Source organism: Etheostoma cragini, chromosome 16 (genome assembly GCF_013103735.1).
Source record: "Etheostoma cragini isolate CJK2018 chromosome 16, CSU_Ecrag_1.0, whole genome shotgun sequence".
NCBI lineage: Eukaryota > Metazoa > Chordata > Actinopteri > Perciformes > Percidae > Etheostoma > Etheostoma cragini.
In genome coordinates this window covers 4056189-4078981 of record NC_048422.1, presented here as the reverse complement: position 1 = coordinate 4078981, position 22793 = coordinate 4056189, and the positions used below count along the sequence as shown (strand labels likewise).

The window sequence follows — 22793 nt, the reverse complement described above, 5'->3', positions numbered from 1 at the left end:
TGGAAAACGGAAGTATAATGGGCCGAGGCGAGCCGAGGCGGGCCGAGGCGAGCTGTTACCAGCAGTGGAAAAACGCCAAAAGCTGCACCCCCCATCCCTGTATGCTAAACAACTACAGTGGATAGAGATAGTCTACACCCTTTGAATAGGGAATTCCAGTATCTCCCTTCTGGACGGAGGCTCAAGTCCCCGGTTGCAGAACGTCAAGATTCAAAAACTGTTTTGTCCCAGCGGCAATCACTGTATTAAACAAACTGTAGAATGTGGTCATGTACTGTTTTCTGTTCTTTTTATTCATGTTTTACTGTCTCTATTACATGTTACATGTTTGGTGTGTTCCATGTTATGTTGTGGTCTACAAAGTTTTAAGGATGTCCTGCCTTTTAGACTGTAAACCTAGTTTACCAACGGGTACCAATAAAGCCACCTGAACCCTGAACACAACTCATGATAATATAGAACATAGGTAGGTTCGTTTTTAGACATTTAAATGCAGAAATGTTACATATTATAGCTTTAAGGCTCTGGTAAACAGGATTTGGTTATCCTGAAATATTGTTTTTGGAACACAGTGTTCCAATCCAATGCTTGTTTAAAAAACTGGCATAAACATAAGAAGCATTAGGTGATCTTGGATAGCAAAACATTGGATTTCCAAATCTGGATCAATTTGATCCAGATTAATTTTTGGGGAAAAGGGGATTCATCTCATACATTTTTGTTAACCTTTATCCAGGGCCCTCATGTGCAGAGGGGCCCAGAGAAAATGCCTTTCTACAGGGCCCAGAATTTTGTCCACAACTGTAGTTTGTTGTTACAAATATCGTACATGTATTGATTTGGTTTAACATTTAAAGTTATTTATTGGCAGTCGTGTATTACCAAGCCATGAAAGATCAATTTACTCTACGACCAGCAGTCAACACCTTCTTCATGGTTTAAGAGGGGTTAGAACATTGGTCAAAATACAAGTATAAAATATAGTTTTAAATTAACATAATATGCCAATGAGAATCAATGGGATTGTGTATCTACAGTGCAGAAAAATTTAATTTGTAGTTTCTCTCCACTTTTAAAAACTAAATTAAGACCGATCAACTAAGAATGCAAAGCCTCAGAGGCAACCAGTGCATACATCCAGAGTACTTTACTGGTATTCCTTCCTTCGGCTTTTCTTCTTACATTTATGCTGTATTTCCTTGCATAATCTGCTTATTTCAATACTCAAAGCCTTTATGCCCTCTAGAGGTTGCTGTCAGGAGGTAACTTTCCTGAAAATGCAGCCTCTTGTAACTAACTGCAGGAACATTGAGTAGGTTATTGCTTTCTACAGACAACACACAGAAGCAGGCAATGCAATAAGCAGCGGTGTCGTAGCTGTGGCAATTAACGCACCTACAGTTGGATTTTGTCTGTGTACATATAGTAAAATGAAGAATCTTACGGTATGTTTAGAAAACCCTTCATACAATAAAGACTTGAAGTAAAACCTACGTTAATGAATTGTATCTGCGTGTGGGAATTAGGAACAAGGTGTTTTGGTAAAGGAAGAATCCTAACACGAACCCATCACTGGCACGCTTGCTAGTTGATTCTGGATCCAAAAAGCGGTGCCTGCCCACTGTGTTGTTGTGAAGACGGAAGTGATAGGAGGACTTCCCTCTGGCAAATAATTCATTCCTTTTTGGTAACAGTTAAAGGAATAGCTACACCGCCGCCTGCCCAGATATGACTACTGCGTACAGAAACAGGTGGGACACATTTACATCTTTGTTATTGCATGGGATGCAGGTCACGCGGACAGTCAAAAATCAGTGCTAATGTTAGCTACATTATTTATTTTAGCAGCTAGCACCCTAACCGCATATTGGTATTAACTTCAGCGTTAAGCTAGCAGCAACAGCAGCTCAACTAATCCAACATACGCGAAGTTTAGGCTTTAATGCAAAAACATTCAGTTCTTTCATTGTATGACTTTACGTTTAATGTCAAAAACAGCAAGCCTTTACAAGTTAACTAGCTAACACCGCCACTTTATTTTTAAGGGGCTAACGTTATGCTAGCTCCCTGTTAGCACATCAGCTGACACCATATTTCCTTTAACCCAATTGGCTAACAATTACCTATCATCCAGCTAGTTAACGCTATATTTGCTGACAGCGTAAGGTCGAAGGTGAAAACATGTGAATTATTTCGAGTTAAATTGTCGTCCTGACGTTGAATAAGCTAATGGCAAATTAGCCATACCATGCCTCCTTGTTATAACGCATTGGTCTAGGATCGAATGAATTTAGTTCTGTTTCTTAATAGGACAATTTCTATAGACTGTAGCAGTTAGCAAGGCCCCACAGACGTCAAACAGTATACTTTAAAGAGGGTTTACGGACAACCTCATTTATTGATCAAGTGCCACCCAAAAGAAATAATTTTTAGCATATGATCCTTAAAAATAGTTAAATACTTGGTAGTAATAATAATAATAATAATAATAATAATAATAATAATAAATTGAATTGAAAGGGACTCCAAGTTCCTTTACAGGGCAAGGTAGAAAACAAAACAGAACAAGATTCAGGCAGAGATGAAGAGGGAGGGGGCCATGAGGGACTCAGATTTATTACATATATCTGTTGTATGTTGTACATACTATACACACAGCTCAACACATTATCTGAAATAAATAGCCTAGGGTAGCTATATATATATTTTTAAAAAATCTCTGAAAAGGCTCCTTCACTTGTTTTCAACAATAACTGATTAAAAGAGCTAGGGAGAGACGGGGTAGTGGGATGGACATATATGCTACTCACAGAGTGACAGCAGACTCATTATCCAGAGTCCAGCACGCAAGATGGTGAATGGGTACAGCACCGGTCAAATGGGGGTCAGTAGAGTTACACACGTGGTGTGTGTGAAATGTCTGTATCCTCAATGCACTGCATTTTTATGAACTGTAATATTCTGGCTATGGGTCACATCTCTCGCCCAGGTCCAGCAGCTCAGTCTCACACGCTATTACTCTACCAACTGAAGTTGAAGTTGCATTCAATAACTTCTTCTGTGTTTTTCATCGTGACGGTCGCAATAGCAGCGCTGGTACAGATACAGGTTTGCCTGTCATGCTTAACAATTTACAGCTTTGTTAATAACATTTTAAACTGTGGACAAATGTCAGAAGTGTGGACCAGCGGCCGCTGTCTTTCCATGTCGCCGGGAGCCGTGTGTGAGTGAATGGGGGCAGGGCTGCTCGGAGAGTAAGACAAGAGATCCAAACGCAAAATTAAATCAATTAGGGCTGCACAATTAATTTAATTTTGATCACGATTTTGACTTCCCACAATCAATTATGCATGATCAAGCACATTTTTTAAATTATTATTATTATTATTATTTTTTTTTTTTATATATAAATGCGTCATTTCATAGAACGCTCCGTTTGTTTTTGCATAGTGCATCAACCACTCCGTAAACCACTGTCTGTTCATGAGCCAGTTAGAGTTGTTTCCTGCATTGCACAGCTTTGTTTCTAGACGTAGACAGTCATAGTGGACAGAGTAACGGGAGGAAAATTCAACAGATAGCAGTCGTTTAAATGTCGGTCTCAAGGTTTACCAGTTTACCAGTAAATGCAACATTTTGTCCCGTCTGTGTTGTTATTCAGACAACAGCAGTGAACAGTGCTAGTCGGTGGCAGTGCTAGTTAGTATCCCTTAGCTCACAGGGTTCTAGGACGCGAGTAACATTTTTCCTCTAGGATGCACCAGTGCAAATAACATTGCAACGGTGCATCCGTTTTGCGTTACGTGACCCATTTCTTATGTAAAGCCGTGCCTGTGTTGGATCTCTCCTCTACTCTCTCTCCTCTTACTCTCCGTGCAGCCCCGCCACACAGCGCCGGTCCACACTTCTGACATTTGTCTACAGTTTTAATTATTAATAACACAGCTGTATATTCTTAAGCATGAGAAGCAAACCTGTATTTGTACCAGTGTTTCCGTTGGTAACTCTGCTATCGCAGCCGCAATGGCGAAGAACACAGAAGAAGTTATTGAATGCAACCACCTTCAGTTGGTAGAGGAACAGTGTGTGAGACGGAGCCTGTTGGACCTGGGCGGGAGACATGACCCATGGCCAGAATATCATAGTTCATAAAAAGGCAGCGCAGTGACGATCCAGACATTTCATACACACCACGTGTGTATCTGCCATTCGACCCATGCTGGACCCGTTCATAATAAGTCAGCCATCTCTCTGTGAGTAGCACTTCCCCTCTCTCCCTATCTCTTTTAATCAGTTATTGTTGAAAACAAGTGAAGGAGCTTTCTCAGAGATACATAAAAAAAAAATATATATATATATGTGTGTGTGTGTGTGTATGTATCCTACGCTATTTATTTCAGATAATTTTCATTTACATGTGTTGAAGCTGTATGTCTATACAACATACAACTTCAACATAAGATTGTAATATGATATAGATGTGAAAGCAGTTATAAACAGCCTATGAAACAATAAAATTTGTTTTGGTTAAAATCAACAAATAATCGTGATCACAATATTGATCAAAATAATCGTGCTTGTCATTTTTGCCATAATCGTGCAGCCCTAACATCAATATAAACAACATTGCTTCATTTGGAGAGGCAGCGGATGCGAGGACATTAGGTGCAGCGGTGCAACCTGGGAAAAATGTTAGTCGCACCCTAGAGCCCTGTGAGCTAACGTACGCTAACTAGCAACCTAGAGCCCTTTGAGCATAACAGACACTAACTAGCACACTAGAACCCTGTGAGCTAACAGACACTAACTAGCACTGGTCACTGTCTGAAAACAGTGAGGTGGAGTTTATAGGCTTCACGGTGGACTGTGAGAGATGATTTCTTTGTCTGAAGTTTAAGTCGGCGGCCGGTTTGTTTCATTAACAGGAGTGCAGGTGTGTACCAGAGCGATTGGGTGTTAAAAGTGACAGTTTTCGTTTTGAGGGGGCCAGAGTTTTGAGCGAAGTAGACCGGGTGTAGTTGAGGTGGTGTGTGAGTTCTCTCATATACACACACTCTCTCTCTCACACACACACACACACACACACACACACAATACTGTATAAATCATTAATACAAGTTAATTATATTTTGTTCATGTTTATATTACTGTTGTGTTATGTTGGAATATTGAGACAATTGTGTTTTGATGCTTTGGCAACATAGTTTTTTAAACTTTCATGCAAATAAAGCCCCTTTTGGATTTGAGAGATACAGATACACAGCCACCATAATAATAATAATAATAATAATAATAATAATAATAGCAATACTAGCAGTAATGATAATAAAACTATAACTAATAATGCTTTTTAAATTTGATGTGCTTAGAATACAAAAATGATTTCTTAAAAAGTTAGAGCGTAACTTTTTGATATTAATGACTGCCGTTAAATCTAAGCCGTTGCCAACGGAGTTGATAGAAAGCTAATAAAGAATATCAGCTCCACACAACGCTCTCTGTATTTCTCCGTGTGACTATGTATGGAAGATCGGGTCGTCCAGTGACTTATCACACAGACATGAGAGGTATTGATCCTTTCATCTAATCCTCTGCGAGAAAATGAACAAGTATATTTCCCCAAAATGTCAAACTGTGTTTTTAAACGAACCCGTAACTAAAGATTTAGGACATCATGACACAGAAAGCATCTTTTCATTTCACAACCCATGTGTTAACCGTTGACTTACCATTATGTTCATAATAGTAAAGGAGGTATTTTTTCACTGAGCAGTAATTCAGAAAATATTTTGATCCTAAACTCTTGTTTTTCTTATTTCAGGATACAGGAATTCAAAGAAACCTTGAGTGAAGAAAGCATTAACTTGAAGACACTGAGGGAGCTGTGCTTCAATGGTAATTTTAACACCTTGATGTTTTTTTGTGTAATATATTTTATTGTTCATTAGTTGACCATCCTTTTCTTTATTCAGGAATCCCATTTGAAGGAGGCATACGAGCGCTTTGCTGGAAAGTAAGTTGCCCTGCATCTGTGCTGTTTTAGTAATCTTTTGTGCATGGCATATTATACCTAATCATTAGCGTAATAAACACCTCCAAACTTCTACTGTATAGTTAAATTTCAAAGTTTTATTGTCATTTGCACAGTCAAAGACGGACTTTGCCTTTAGGCAAAAATAGGCAATTTACTTGGGCCCCAAAATACCAGGGGCCCCATTGACACCTACTAAACTGATGGTGAATCTTTTCTTTTTTTTTTTTTTTTTTATAATTAATTATGTCATTCTAAAAATCCATATGCTAAAATGCATGGATATCTGACAAGACCAATTGGCATCAACGACCCCCTTTCACTTTATACTGTATGGTTGTATGTAAGGATGGAAATGAACCTTTTTGTCCACCTGCTGGTGGATTCCAAAATCTACCAGCCACTCAACGTTTTTACCAGCCACATTGTTTTTTTAATTGTGCAACGGCATGTGAAAAATAATACAAAATCTACAATACTCAAGCATGTTTATTTTTAAGGTCCTGTGGACAATACTAACATTATCTTTCCCTCTTAGCACACAAATGCAGTGTTTCTACTAAGATTTATAGTTGTAAAAATCTGTGTGAGTCCGTTCGGCTTCACCGTTACAGATATCCCACAATTCTAGATACATAACTTGCAATGTGCATCTCAGGCCACATTTTAACTCACTATATTCACAACTATTGTTAAAAGAGCTAGGGAGAGAGAGTGAGTGAAATGGATGTATATGGTACTCTCAGAGTGAGGGCTGACTCATTATGAATGGGTCCACCATGGGTCAAATGGCGGGTCAGCGGAGTGACACACATGGGACCATAATTTACAAATGTACTGTACATTGTGCTGTATTAAAGAAGACTTGAAACTAGCGACTGAGGCCATACGCTTATTATGAAAATGTTTACTGAATTAGGTTAATTTTCTCATAGACTTCTAGCCGCTGCTGTAAATTAGATAAAACGCGGGTTTAGGGCACTTTTCAGACCTGTGAACTTTGTCAATTTTTTTTTTATTTAGTTTTGAACACCAGGTCACATGAGTTGGTAATGATGGCCTTGCTGGTGGGTCCAGCAGGGTTGAAGATGATTATGGAAAGATTTAGGCATAGTTGTAATTTGCAACTTTATTCAACAAAAAGTCTCTTGGCAAAATATAGAAATTACTAAAAGGTCTGGGTTATAAATAAGATGTGGCATTTCAAGATTTCCATAAGACTGTGAGGTGGGACTGATCAGATTATTGCACAATTGACCATATGGGCTGAAAGCTATTGATCTGCAATCCTGAGTCATGTTATTTTTGTTATATTCTCAATCCCTTTTTAGATCCTTCTTAATTATCTGCCCCTCGACCAGACGTTATGGGAGTCTTTCCTCAAAAAGCAGAGGTAAGGAGAACATGTAGATTGATAGAGAGATGTTGTCTCTCACTTGAACAAACAACCTTCACTATTGTTTCCTCCATTTTCCCTGTTTATGTCAGACCCAGCAGAAGTCCCAATTCTGTTTTCACCATTGTTTTTCAGATTCTGAAGAGATTTTGGCAGCAATTAATTATTACTTTCATTATCAATTATTCTTTTGATTTATCTTTTCAATTTACAGAGTGTTTGTTCAGTCTATAAAATGTCAGAAAATTGACATCACAATGTCCCAGAAGCCCCAGATGACATCTTTACGTGTATCGTTACGTCAGACCAAAAACCCAAACCCCAAAATATTCCATTTGAAGTAGGGCTGGGCAATACGGCCGAAATCCGATTTACGATTAACAAAGAAATTGTTTAAAACAAGTTTTTACTTGATTTTGTTTTGAGTCATATACACAGGCAAGCACACACAAATACGCATGGCAACATGCATACCATTATGATTGTTCATGCCAATTTTGTTGAAATGAAAATAGTTTTTTTTCCCTACCGTTGTATTTTTTCTGAAAGAATGACTAGATTATATTATTATTGTATAATTATGTATTCAACAACAACGAAACAGATTTGTAAGATAAAGCGGTTTTCACACATACAGATAATTCACTTCTCATTACTCGTCCAAAAGTTAAAATCATTTGTGTGTGTGTATGAACCAGCTTCGTTGTAGTGCTTGATGGTTTTTGCGACTGCTCTTGGGGACACATTCAAACTTTTTGCAATTTTTGGGACCGACTGACCGTCTGATGTATATAATCTCATTTGTACATGTGCAAGTCACATGTTTGAAGTCTGTATAAATCACCGTTTTTTTTAAAATTTCAATTGTGCTGGAATATCAAAATACTTAACTAACTATTCAACTAATTTAGGGGATACTTTAAAATAACGTTTGTATTACATTTTGAAGTTTTTACAATTTTTTCGCCATTTTGTTCCATGTCTCTCATAGGGAGGTGTACTCCCAGTTCCTAAAAGAAATGATCATCCAGCCTGGTATTGCCAAAGCCAACTTGGGCCTTTTCAGAGAAGATGTGACTATGGAGGACCATGTGAGTCAAGCCTACCTTGTTGTTTTAAGTGCAGCCTGATTCAATGAAGCTACATGCATTTTGAAGTAGAGTGCATCTCAGTGACTTTCATCCTAATGGCTGGCAGTAGTATGCTTATTAGAAAAGCCTTAAAAACGCACTCTAAAGCGTGATTTATCCTTAAGCGTAAAATCTAGGTCGTGGCTACATACGTAAGTACATGGAGATGTGCCCTAAGCTGTAGCCTGACGTGCACGTCTAAAAAATGTAACTACACATCGCATTTCCCCGACATTACCTGGTTCTCCTTCTCCATAAACCACATGAAATGACGGAGAGATTTAATTGCTACTTATTTTCCACCATAGTCAGAAAGCACAGAGTAGACACTTTGTTTCTCTCACTATGACTAATCATCGTCACCGTCAAAGATGTTTTCTTTAGTCTGTAGGATACGATTTGAAGTTTTACACACACATTGCAATTTGGGTGAAACTGCATGAAAGTGTGCAGCCTTAGCTCATATTAATGTATTGTGTGAACAATACGCAGCGATGGTTCACATGTTCCACCAAAATAAGATCCTTCCCGAGTCTATTTTGCAGAGCCACCGTCGCTGCGCCCGGAGCTTAGCACCGCCCAAGGCGATTGTGACACTGTGCATGCAGTCTGCATGTGTTAACATGTCCGCATATGCAGACACCCAGTGTTGTAGAAACCTATGTGAGTTTCCACTTTCTGTGTCCACTTTCGGTTGGACTAAATGCATGAGTTACAATAAAATGCCGTTATTATGTATATTTGGATCATCTGTTCAGCAGCGGCTTCTAGACCAGCTGTGTGCTTCAGTATTGTTTAGATTTAGGGTTTTGGCATGAGACACACGCTTTCAGGCCCACGCTGTCACACTGACCAGGCAAATGTCAGGCCAAATAGGAAAAAAACACAAAGCTCTCCTGAAAAACATGGCTGTAAACTGTAAGTAATAAGGGTTTCAAAAACCTTTTAGACACCTTCACTTTTTGCACACTTTGTATTGAAATTGTTTCCCAATGACGCAAAATTCTCTACACACACACACACACACACACACACACACGCACACACACACACACACTTGTGGACCTTTCCAGTATGTTTTTAAACACAGGCAGGACATCATTACTATACACCAATAGTGTAAGAAGTCTTCTAACTGGGGGTAGTAATTTTTTCTATTTCATTTGATTTATTTTCAGCCTCTAAATCCAAACCCGGACAGTAGGTGGAATAACTATTTCAAAGATAATGAAATTCTACTACAAATTGACAAGGATGTAAGGTATGACTTTGGAAGTACTATTCTAGATCTATTAGTTTGTACTTGATAGTATGTGAATGTATATAAAAATAAAAAGACCACAGCCTGTCATTGTGTTTAAAAATGACACGTTAGCTTTGTTTGTATGTTTGCAGGCGGCTGTATCCAGACATGGCGTTCTTCCAGCGTCCTACAGATTACCCTTGCCAGCTTATCTTGGACCCTCAGAATGATTATGAGACGCTGCGTCGACGAGTCGAACAAACCACCCTGAAAGCACAAACTGTAAACCGCAACCGCAGTGGAGTCACCAATGTAAGAGTCTGTGTGTCTGTGTGCATATTATGTGCATCTATCTGCATGATATCCCTTTTATGATCAGTTTTCATGATGTCCCTTTTATAGCTGGTTAGCCTGTCACTCTGGTTATTTCCTTTAAAAGCTTTGTAGCAATTAAAAGGCTTTTTTTTTAAAAGAGTCTAGCAGGGTGCTCGCTCCATGTAAAACGTTAGATTACATCACTTCTTGCTAACTTTACTGAGAACCAAAATCTCCTCCAAAACTCCTGTGCTAGCTGTGTAAACACACTTCGAGCTTCCACCCCTGGCAGCTTGGCTAACTAGTTCAGGGCTGCTACAGTTAGCCTTACTTTACCAACAAGGGAGGAGAAGAGATACCGTTTTAAATAAAATGGCATTTAACACTCTGTTACATTTAAGACACTGGCCTGAAATACACACACCACACACAGGACCTTACGCACAAACAGGACCTTATACCTGATATTATACCATATCAGTATATGAAAGAGATGTCTGAGTGGTTAGGGTTTTGGTGCCTTGCTCAAGGGCATCTTGGCAGCGAACTTGCACCTCTCCAGCTACCAGTCCAACCTCAGTACTTGGTCCGTACCGGGGCTCGAACTGGCAACCCTCTGTTTCCCAAGCCAAGCTCCCTAGGGACTGAGCTGCCATTCTCCTTATTACAAGTCAGAGTAACATCAAAATGATTTTGAGGCTTTTATTTTTCGCAAGGATTGCTTTAACTTGATCGCCTTAGAATGTTAATTACCTGGTTACTGCTACTTGGACCTCTGGACAGTGATTATCACTTGCCTCTTACTCTTTTACTTTGACATCTCTTTTTTTTTTTCTCAAGATACATTTCTTTGTTTAAAACAAACACTGTATATGAACAATGGCACTTTTTTATAAACTGAATCTACTCTCCCAGGTCAGCTCCCCTGGAAAGGCATTTAACTTGTATCCATCTAATGAGTACGAAGTGCTGCCCAATGGGAGCGAAGCACACTGGGAGGTGGTGGAGCGAATCCTCTTCATCTATGCCAAACTCAACCCTGGGATTGCCTACGTACAGGGTATGAATGAGATTGTTGGGCCAATTTACTACACCTTTGCTACGGACCCAAACAACCAATGGAAAGGTTGGTAACATTTGAAGTGAATATATTAACATTAGGGTTTTATACGTGTTGGGAATAAACATTAGAAGAAGGTGAAGTCCGCACAACAGCTTAACGCTCCAAATAAGGCACACAACAGACGTATTAGAAGTATTTCTATTGATGTGTTTTCAGTGTGTGTTCAAAATCTGGTTTGGACCACCTACATAGTTCATTATTTAATAAACACTATATAGGGAACAGTGAGTGCGTGAATGAAGGAGCGGTTTTGAACACAGCTAACGTTTCTGCCCACAATTTGCCCTCCTCGAATGTGTATTTGACTGCAGTGACCCGTGATCTGTTTTCATCATATGATATGTGAAAAATATACATGCGGTGAAACACTATTCAGATAGAGCATTTGGCCACACTGCTGCACTACAGACAACTTAAGTGTCAAAATAGTTACAATCTGGCGTAAAAGCTAGGCAATATACCGATATTGTGATATGAGACTAGATATCATCTTAAATTTTGGATATTGTAAAATGTCATAAATGTTGTCTTTTCCTGGTTTTAAAGGCTGCATTACAGTAACGTGATGTCACTTTCGGAACTTACCAGACTGTTGTAGCTGTTCTATTATTTGCTTTTACCCACTTAGTCAATATATCCACGCAACTGATGATTATTTCTCAAAAATCTAATTTTGTAAATATTTTGTGAAAGCACCAATAGTCACCACTACAGCATCGTTGTGGTATCGACATCGAGGTATTGGTCTAAAAAATATCGTGGTATTTGATTTTCTTGATGTCGCCCAGCCCTAGTGTACAACATTGTATTTTTTATTTGCGGTCTTCTTCATTGTTCAGAGCACGCTGAAGCGGATACATTCTTCTGTTTCACCAACCTGATGTCTGAGAACAGAGACAACTTCATCAAGAGCCTGGATGACTCTCAGTGCGGCATCACGTACAAGATGGAGAGCGTGTACTCAATGCTCAAAGACAAAGACCTGGAGCTCTATTTAAAGCTGGTATGGGCAAAGCCGCATTCTCACTTTTTTCTCCTTGTCTGACAGTAAGCTGCATATCTTTGAGATGTGGATTACACAAGACCTTTCAGGACATCTTCTTGTGTTTTGGAAAACACTTTTTCTAGAGATGCACCGGTGGCCAGGAATTGGCTCATTTTCACGTCATCGGCCATGACTGGCGACCTATCCGTTTTTATGCCAGTCAAGTGACTCGGGCGATGCATGATTTACATTGCGCAACATCAGCGCAACATGCACGGTTTCCGCTATATGTATGTAGCAACGGCACACTGCCACTCAATCAGCTGTTTATGAAATGTCATAAAGTCTTAGACAGCTGTCTACTGATCTCGGGCAAACATTCAGCCTCTCTCTCTGTCTTTCTCTGTCTCTCTCGATGAATTTACTGTTTATCAGACCCCAGATAAGACAAAAAGCTAACTTTAGCGAGTGCCTCTGAAGCCCCGCTGACTACTGTAGGAGACGCTTTATTTAAAAAAATAAAAATAAAAAAGATCAAGACGCTGGATCCCTCCGACACGCTGTATTAAAGTTACTGTTAAAAAAATTTTTCCAGGTCATTGGGGATGCATACTGCTCAAAACCAGCATTGGAACGTAGTAAGCTTCCTTCAGCATTTAGTTTTGTTGCTAAACTGTGTGTAAAATGAGCGGTGACGTTAATCATCGGTTTCAGGTTACACACCTAGGGTACCGTTGGTTAACGTTAGCAGATAAGGCTGTTGACTGCAATGGCACAGTTCATATTAATGCACAATGACAAATAAAGCAAACTTGCCAAAAAAAGGAACTACGCGCTGTTTTCAGGTAGAATCAATGTTGACGTTCAAACGTGTGTGTGTGTGTGTGTGTGTGTGTGTGTGTGTGTGTAAACATAATAATATTATACTCGCTATATTTTATTTTATTTATATTTTGTTGCCATTACCTGTATTTATACAGAAGTTTACTTTGATAAATATTTGGCTCAGTGGTAGAGCGGTTGCCTGCCAATCGGAAGGTTGGTGGTTCAATCCCTGACCCTGGAGTCCCATGTCGAAGTGTCTTTGGGCAAGACACTAAACCCCCTGCCCTCGATGCTGCGCATTGGAGTGTGAATGTGTGTGAGTGTATATCTGAGGAGCAGGTGGCACCTTGTACGGCAGCCTCGGCCACAGTGTGTGAATGGTGAATGTTTCCTGTATGGTTTAAAAGTAGAGTAGTCGTTAAGACTAGAAAAGCGCTATCTAAATACAGCACATTTACATTTTTGTTTAAATGGTTCTTCCATAACAAGGAATTGGTTAGAAAATATTTAATTCTAATCTGCTAAAATCAGCATCGGCAGGTCAAACTCAATTAAAAAATCCAAATTTGCCAAAAAATTGTAATCGGTGCATCTCTACTTTTTGAAAGCGTTTGATCTTTACATTTTTGTAGACCAAACAACTAATCTTTTAATCAATAAAATAATCGACAATTAAAATAACCGCTTGTTGCAGCCCTAGAAAAAGGCCCATCACAAGTTCACAGAGCCTAATGTGATCACGTCTTTAAAATTGCTCGGTTTGTCCAACCAACTGTACCAAACCCCAAAATATCGACTTGGCCATCACACAAGACAAAGTAAAGCAGCCAATCGTCATACAGGAGAAGCTGGGACCAGAGAAGGTGTAGCCTTTCTGCTTGATACATGGCTTACATGATTTATCATCAAAACAGTTGCTAAATGACTCATCACACTTATTTTATTGCTAATTTAATTTATTTTAGAATTCTTATTTGTCGATGCATTTTCACTGTTACTGACTTATAGATGGACGATTAGGGTTAGGGTTACCTGTTTAAGCAGTGATTATCAAAGTGGGGTGAATTATTTATTTTTCCTTTAGAAAAGACTTCGTAGTTCAACTAATAACTTTTTAAATCTATTAGAGTTCAAAGTTTACGTTCCAATCTAACAAATCTATAACATATAGCTATAGCCCTTTCTTTCCAAGTCTATATTTAAAAGAACAATGATATGACGCTGTCCTCTGTTTTCCCCTCATTTTTCTGTCCTTACAGGAAGAGCAGAACATCAAACCGCAGTATTTCACATTCCGCTGGCTTACATTGTTGCTATCTCAGGAGTTCCTCCTGCCAGACGTCATCCGCATCTGGGACACCTTGTTTTCTGACCAGGACAGATTCCACTTCCTCATCCTGGTCTGCTGCGCCATGCTCATGTGAGCTTTTCACATTATCCTCCCTGTACTCCTTTAGCATTGATAACCTCCAAGGGGCGTTCTGTGAAAAAAGGGGGAATGGTTTTTGATCACGCACAACAAAACGTGAGTTAAATCCCCCTTTCAATAACATAGAATTAATGAATTGTTTATTTTTGTGTCCGCTTATTCCGTAGATTAAGATCCCATTATTTTTCTCCATGAGGATTTAGATTATCTGCCATAATGTCTAAACCTGACCACGAGCTACTTGGAAACGGAAGTTTCTGCTCCTGTACAAGCTAGAAGTCTGTATGAAATCGACCTTGTTTTAAGAAAAACACGTTTTATCTGTGATCGTATGGAGAAAAACTACAGTACCTGCAATCCTAAGCGTAACAGCAGCGTCTCTGATTGGTCCAACCCCCTGTTACCATAGAAATGTTTACCAAAACCACGAATGGCTAGAGCAAGCTTCTGCCTATGATAGTCTATGATAGTTTCTGTACACGGTTTTGTACCATTCTCTTTTTGCTATTTTCAAAAAGGTTTTTTTGCCCCAAACTAAATGTTTCATGCTCACTATTCATCACGTAGCTGGTTGGCTTAACCACATAATTCCCATGTAAATCAAAGCTTTAGGCACAATTCTTAGTCAGAACCAGAGCAGTAACTGATGAGATCTATTCTAGGATTGTTCAGACACATTCAAGAAATGCTCTCCTAGTGCGGACACTAAGAGAATATACATAAAGAAATCTAAAATAAAAAAGATCACAGGCCCTGTTTTAACGATCTAAGCACACGGCATGAAGCGTGCGTGAGTGCGTGCGTGCGACACAAGCATAATGCATAAGCCTACACGCATTTAACAAATGCACTGTGAAATTACCAATGAAATGATGCATCCTTGACTTGACACAAGGTTTTTGTTGGTGAATGGCGCAATCACTTCCCGCTGCCTCAAGATAGTAATACGCCCAGAATTCCCCTGAACGCATCTATCTGTAAAACCAGATGGGCTTAAGTGCATTTCCTATTTAAACGACGTGGGTTATGGACGGTAAATTAACAACTGCGTTGGTTTTAAAGTAGCCAAGACACTGGCATCGGACTTTGCGCCATGCTGCGCCAGGTGTAAGATGGAGCCAAAGACTAAATAAAGGCAGGGTACTAACACAAAGTTAACACTTCAACTTTAATTATAGTAGAAGTTCGGTCTGTACAAGATATTGTGTTATTTTTTTGGGGGGGGGGGGGTTTGTTTTGTTTTTTATTGCGTTGTCGAAATATCAACTGGCGCACCAAACACATTGTGAAAGGCTGCGACACAAAAAAAAAAGTTTCTTTTTCAGCCAAAATCAAATAGCCAACATCTGCTTAACGCTAATGATATCGTTATGCCGGTATTCCAAAACGTTATAGCCTATGCATAGTGTCCTCTAATCGTAGCCGCCCTAGTACAAAGTACAAAACAAAACGATTTAAGGACGACTCTGTAGATATTCCATAGTAGAAGTAAAGAAGGACACCCATGGATTTAGAGCCACTCGGCCAGCCATGCCAAGACACTTATTTATGACAACGGCCGCTGGGAGCCGGATGTTAAAGTTCTATGGCACTATGTGTTCACGTTCCAGCGCTTTACTTAATTTCAGATATTTTTATTTTAGGTAAATAATAAACGGTACATTGGTGACGTAGCATGGGATACTTTTGAGGGGGATACAAAAATAATTCAGCAGAGGCAGTGGTATATAGATCAGAAAGGGAGGAAATCCCACTCTCGAAAGAAATCGCACACTGGATACCTCTGACTATTTATGTAAATCATCAGTCTGTCTTCTTCTCCTGTTCACAGACTCATCAGAGATAACATACTGGCAGGAGACTTCACAGTCAACATGAGATCACTGCAGGTAAGGCTTTTTTATAATAAACCGTGAAACTTAAAAGTCCCAAAACTTCATAGGTAGACACGCAGTGGAGACGATGTTCTTACTGGAACTGACTCCCAAATATTTGTTTCTTCAGGATTACCCTATCTCAGATGTCCACACCATCCTGATCAAGGCCAAAGATCTGCAGGACAACTCCTAACCTGTTCACTGTTTTTCCTCCTGCCTTTTCGGCTCAGATGTGGTAGGTGAGAGTGTAAACAGTACAAAACATTGTCACGTCAAACATGTCCCGTGGAAGGACTTGATCGATGAAGAGCTTGGACAGAAAAACCCAGCAAACTGCATTTTACTCGATGTCTGACGATTGCTCAGTGGTGGTCTGCTGTGAAACCTTTTGAGGACATGTTGAAACTATTCATTTCTTGAAGAGAAGATGCCACTTGCTTTTTGATGCACAATGGGGAAAAAGCTACCTTGGTACATGGTCCTCCTCCTCTCACAGCCATCTCTCCCATGGAGACTTGTTATGTTCAGATAATGATGATTGCACTGAACATCTGAGGGAAACGGAGCCAAGTTAGTCCTACACTACAGATCTTAGTTTATCATCAAAACATACCAGAAATGTTTTACAACAGAGCCAAGGATTCAGATGGAACAAATGTTAATTGGGTCAAGCAAAAGCGCGTGTTTGTTCTTTAAGTTAGTTTTTTTAATCATGTGAAAACAGGAGACAGTATTTCTGGGTATATTTTCTGTTTGGATGAAATAAATCACAAGTGATGGGCCTGGCCTATTGAATATTTTATTATTAACAATATGTCTCAACAAACTGCCTTTTGTCCCAGTGGAAATGTAATGGGATTTCTTTGTAAAGTCATAGTACTTTGACAGAACAAAGTACCATTTCAACAAAACTTCCGAAGAGATTGTTTCTTTTCACACTGAACATTATTCGCTGAGCTTTTTCTTCATCCTGGGGTTACAAGTATCTCTATAGTACCTCATTACAATACTTTATACCAAGGCAGTGGTGAATATATTTTATTGTGATTGACCATAGAGGACACACAAATTCAATATAACACATGGCTAGCCTACAGTAATAAAGATCATTATTGTTTGAAATGTAGCAAATATTAATGAAATACAACGTTGTACCAACAGGGTCTAAAATTAGCATTGTCTTCTAGCCAAATCCTAGTAAAATATGCATGTGGCTGGTTGATCTGCTTCTCTCCCCAGCATAAAAAAACACTGGTAATCTATTGAGTGGCTGGGAAACATGCCCTTGCCATTTAGCTGGTGGACAAACAATTAATTTTGGACTGGGTACCAAATACACAACTGAGTTTTGGTACAGATACTTCAATTGTACTTTTTAGATAATATTAGAAACATAACTATGTTTACTATAACAAAAGATGCCAACATTTTAAAATGTCAAAATATGTCTAAATACAAGCAGCTGACTAAGAATTGTGCCTAAAGCTTTGATTTACATTGGAATTATGTGGTAAAAGAATTAAAAAAGAAATAGAACAGATTACTATTCTGACCAGACAGTCGATACCAACTGTTTATGCCTGGCCGTTTTCAATCCCCTATGCTAAGGATACATTTTAGTCAGTGGCATATAAATTGAGATTTGTGAGTCCGACAATTGCGTCAAAAAACACAAAAAGTCCATTTAATTCAGTGTGTTGAGTCAAATATTTGACCACTGGCAAATGGAAATGACCCAAACATAGGCATTAACACTTATCAACCACATTGAACATTATTTTTTTCATACAGAATGTTGTGTGTTATAAAATACTTAACACCTTCAAAGGACCCACTAGTAGAAATTGATTTTAAAATGTCATATGTGCTTGTATATTTAAAGCTAACCTATGTTCAGATTTGATACCATAGTATTTATTTGATTACGTTATTTTATCTACAAAAAGCTAGCCTCTGAAAATGGGGTATCGGTAAGAAAAATAAACAGAAATTTAGCCCACGGCAGCAGACTGAAGCAGCATGTGTGTATGGGGACTAGAAAATGTTGGAGAAAAATGTGGTCAACTCTCTTATTGCTTATTTAGAAATGTCAGAAAATTGTGAAAAAAATGTCAATCAGTCTTTCCCAAAGCCCAAGATACTAAAGATATTCAGTTCATAGGCAAAGAGGACGGAATAAACTAGAAAACATTTGCATTCAAGAAGCTGGAGTTTTTTTTAAAACTCGTTTTGCATAAGAAATGACTTGAACCGATCGATCAATTATCCAAATAGTTGGCAACTAATAGAATAGTTGACAACTAATTGACCAATCGATTTTCTGCAGCTCTTCATTTTGCTGTTTAGCCAGCACCATTTGACAGAACAAAGAACATGAAAAGGACAGAAGCGAACGTGAAAAAAGCCTCTTAAAATTAGGATTAGGATGACACCCCCACTCTACTCTTTCCCCTTTTTTCATCTGTTATCTTATATAGCAAAAGATTAACAATGGATTGATAAGCAAACCGAAGTAGCATGACTGAATAAAATTGCAGTTGTTTTAAACTCCTGTTTCAAACTGGAAGCAGGGATAGCTTAATAGTTTAACTACTCCAGGGTTAATGGTGCATGTTAACCTTTAGTGAAGCGCTATAATGTTCAGTGGGAACACCAGCACAGTTTAACAGTGTTTTGATTCCCATCCCTTGTGTTATTGCATCTTGTTTTGTTCACATGCTATGTGATCTATGTGGCAGACTGCTCATGGCTTAGTCTAGATTATAATTTGAATTTAAAAGTGTATCTGCAAACATATGTCCAGTCACAAGCTTGGAACATGTTAATAAGGTTAAGGAGATACTTTACTGATTAAAATCCAGCTCTGTGTCATGGCAGTTGCTGTTGAGTGCCCCAGGTCTGCCGAAGTCATCAAGGGGATCTCGACTGCACTGACGCCATTAAGGGAAGCCACACATAGTTCCCCACACCCGCATGACACAGAGCTGGATTAAAAACCGTATCCCTTTAATCAATGGGGAAACAGACAACAAGTCATCTCAGACAGCTGATTAAAATACGTCGATGATACTTTGGTTTACTGAATCATTGAATGCGTACTCACATGTAGGCATGTTGATTGGTAATGAAACGCTTCTCCATCTTATATATGAACAAGGATGGAACCAAATTGTTGCTGAAGAGGTAGATGTAACTCACTCAGTATACTCTCATCTTGTACAAAGTTCAGGATTATTTTAAATATGAGCCTTCACTTACATGTCCAAAATCGTAACAATTACAATTTCCAGGACTACCGAAGTATTTCTCTAATGTATCATTGTAAAATGACCTTTTTAGGCACTCCTTAGAAATTGGATGGGGCATTAAAAACAATTTTCCCTGTCTTGTTTTTTTCTGCTACCGAAGATGGCATCAAATCTTACTTGATCTTTGTAATCAGAATACACTATTGAATTGTTCTCTTTAATATTGTTGAGGGTTGTGTATGCGGAAGCTCTGTGCTCTACGTTTAACAAACAGAACGGGGCAATACAATGCTTCTAATTGTGTTAAGTTACTCAAAATTTGTTTTTCTTTCATTACAACCTAAAAGTATATTCCTCTAAATTGTATTATGATTATTTTGGATAAGAGGCTTGGGGATAGACTGGTTCAACTGTGAGTCCAGGACTAAAACTAATACTGAACAGATTTGACTATGATTATGAAAAGAAGTGACTAAAAACCCATACCACCATAATTCGGACATTTTCCTGCGCCTTTCCTCTTACTTTCTATCGCTGGAGGAAGAAATGCGATGTCTAAATATTTTTCATGTTTACTTTAGCTAGATGTCTATATCAAACCACTTAAAAATGTCCAAAATATTCTGTTCAGTTTGAAGGAGCAAGAAGCCAAGCATTCTGGGACCAAAACAAAAAGACGTTTTGCATTTGAAAGTTTTTTTTTTTGATCATGTGCAAAAGTGTTGGGTGAATAATTTTTTGATGGACTGTTATAATTGATGGCCAACAGATGCTTCTCTTTTTAATGTGTATTTATTTCTATCCTGGTGTGTGTCTGTTTGTTGGGAGAGTGATTTTCACTATACTCTGTCTTATGTTATTTGCATGGTTCCAATTTTGTAAGCACATTTTTGTAATATCTCCAGTGTTAAGACTTGTATGTTTTTACATGTTTGCAGAGTGCATTAAAATGAATGATCGTATGAATCAAACGCTGTACTTTAAGTGGTGTTACTAAACAGCAATATTAACCTGAGAGGAAATATTCCTGTCTGTGGTTTTAATTCATCTGAAAAAAAGCCTCAGGAAATGTTTCAGCTCCATATTGTTCCAGGATGGCTTATAAGGAATTAAATAATGTAATAATATAAGTACAGCGAAGCATAGTGCATGCTTCTCATCTTTTTGTCAAACCTTGGGACACATACACATTTACTATCAAACACAGGTGTAATCGTAATGGCTAATGACTGCATTCCATTCAGTCATACTACTACTTCTACCATACTCTAGAAGACTGAAAACTCTTTGAAAAGACTAAAGTCTGACACCATCTCACATCTAAAGACAATCTGTCATAATGTCACATTTTCAGGAAACAGGACGAGATGTAACACATCCTCTAATCGCAAGTGCGTACCAAAAGTATGTACTTGAACTTGGCAGTGGAGTTTTCGGGTGGGAATCCTCCCTTGATGGGTGAGGGACACATTGTCGGTAGTACACCTCAGGCTTCATTGGATGTTTGGGCCATTAGAACTAAGACATCCTTGGATGAGGAAGCCCCTAACGGGGCTGATCAAGTCCAAGCAGTGTATCACCCAATCAATCCAGATACCAGCAAGAGAGTTCTCTTACTTGCCTCAGCTACCGCTTTGACGGCCAGGCACAGGCTCTGGCCTCTGATTCCCAGGTCTCTAAGCAGTCTGGTGGTAGACACTGCCCCTGCACCCCACCTCCACAGGACAGACCTTTTTCCATCTGCAATCTTGTACTTCAGCAGCTAACTCAGCAAAGCGTAGCTGCCTAGTCCACTGAGTCCTCCCAGGCTACAGTGAGTTGATGTTGAAGACCTTCTTCAGAGTGGGGGACCAGATAATTATGTCAGGCCTAATTGTGGTGATTGCAATCTCTGGAGGAAAAATGAGCCGCTGACCAACACCTGGCTACCTTTGCCCCCGGACAAAGTTGATCTGCAGTGGATTGGGTGCTGATGGTGGTAGGTAGTTGGAAGCAGTTAATTTGTTTTCCAGGGAGGCTGCGAGGATCTTAAGGACTTGGTTATAACGCCAAGTGTAACATCCCTGGGTGAGGCTGACTCAACACCCGGTCAGTAAGGGAGAGAACCTGGCCTGGAGAAGAGGCTAGATCCTGTATCTTCACCCAACCACTGATGGAGATTGCTAGGTGTAAGAAGAACATTGTATGTAGCCCTGATGATGAAGCTGATGCGCTTTGTTTCCATGCTCCACAACCCCTTCTAGCTGAACCTCCTTGTCTCCACCCCCGCAACATGTCCACTGTCCCTGTTTACCAAGGGAAACTGCCTTGGTCTACCTTGCTGCTTGTATTTCTTCTAGGGTTGCACGATTATGGCCAAAATGATAATCACGGTTATTTTGATCAATATTGCCATCACGATTGATTATCACGATTACTTGTTGATTTTAACCAAAACAAATTTTATTGTCACATAGGCTATTTATAACTGCTTTCACATCCATTTTGTGCTACATTTCCATTATCTACCGGACGAAATATCAACGCGGATTTCGGTGCCTCATTACTGTGCCACTTACATGTCTATAGATACTGCTCCCTGATGCTCCAAAACAGATGTTCGAGGCAACAGAAACATCGCTGCATGTCACGCTAGAAACACTAATACATAGCATGTAACGTTAGCCACAGTAGCAACTGGATTAACAAGGCTAAAAAAAAAGGTTGCAGTGTGACTGTGTTTCACTGTAGAGGATTCCAACAGTCTGCCGCTAAGCTACGAGCCCGGGCACCAGACTAACTTTTAGCCTTGGTTGCACTGCTGCACCTAAGTTTTTAATTTAGATGCACTAGCACAAAATTTAGCTCCAACCAAATTTTACCTTGCGTCGCCTTTAACGCCACAATTTCCAAGTCACCTTTTTATTAAGCTCCATAGACATTTATTTATATTACGTAAATTATTTTTAACAAGAATAAGGTGTAGGTAAATTAGTTTTTTATTAAAAGCACAATTATACTGTAAATGAAAATCAAAATATTATTTAAAAAATATAAAAAATGGTTTAAAATTGCCTCACTGAGCTGCAAATAGCAAGTGCCACTGTTTAAATGTGCGTGCCTGAACTGAGACCTGACATTTCATGGATCAAAGTCTTATAGCGAATTATCTCTGAGAAAGTTCCTTTACTTGCTTTTAACAACAATATAGG

General features: G+C 39.0%; 1 protein-coding gene and 1 long non-coding RNA gene across 2 annotated transcripts in view; both read left to right on the top strand.

The window, feature by feature from the left end:
• The window catches only part of LOC117958949, an 18986-nt gene extending 18728 nt beyond the window's left edge, over window positions 1–258 (top strand). The window contains exon 3 of the long non-coding RNA XR_004659829.1: window positions 126–258. This is a non-coding gene — a long non-coding RNA (uncharacterized LOC117958949). The remainder of the gene's footprint in view (window positions 1–125) is intronic.
• Window positions 259–1394: 1136 nt separating this feature from the next.
• Window positions 1395–16810, top strand: tbc1d13 (TBC1 domain family, member 13). Its single transcript, XM_034896566.1, has 12 exons — window positions 1395–1751; window positions 5822–5895; window positions 5973–6013; window positions 7363–7424; window positions 8419–8518; window positions 9736–9818; window positions 9953–10112; window positions 11031–11241; window positions 12078–12241; window positions 14308–14468; window positions 16309–16366; window positions 16482–16810. The coding sequence occupies exons 1-12, from the start codon at window positions 1729–1731 to the stop codon at window positions 16545–16547; spliced, it is 1203 nt and encodes a 400-aa protein (XP_034752457.1). The 5' UTR covers window positions 1395–1728; the 3' UTR covers window positions 16548–16810.
• The last annotated feature ends 5983 nt before the right edge of the window (window positions 16811–22793 follow it).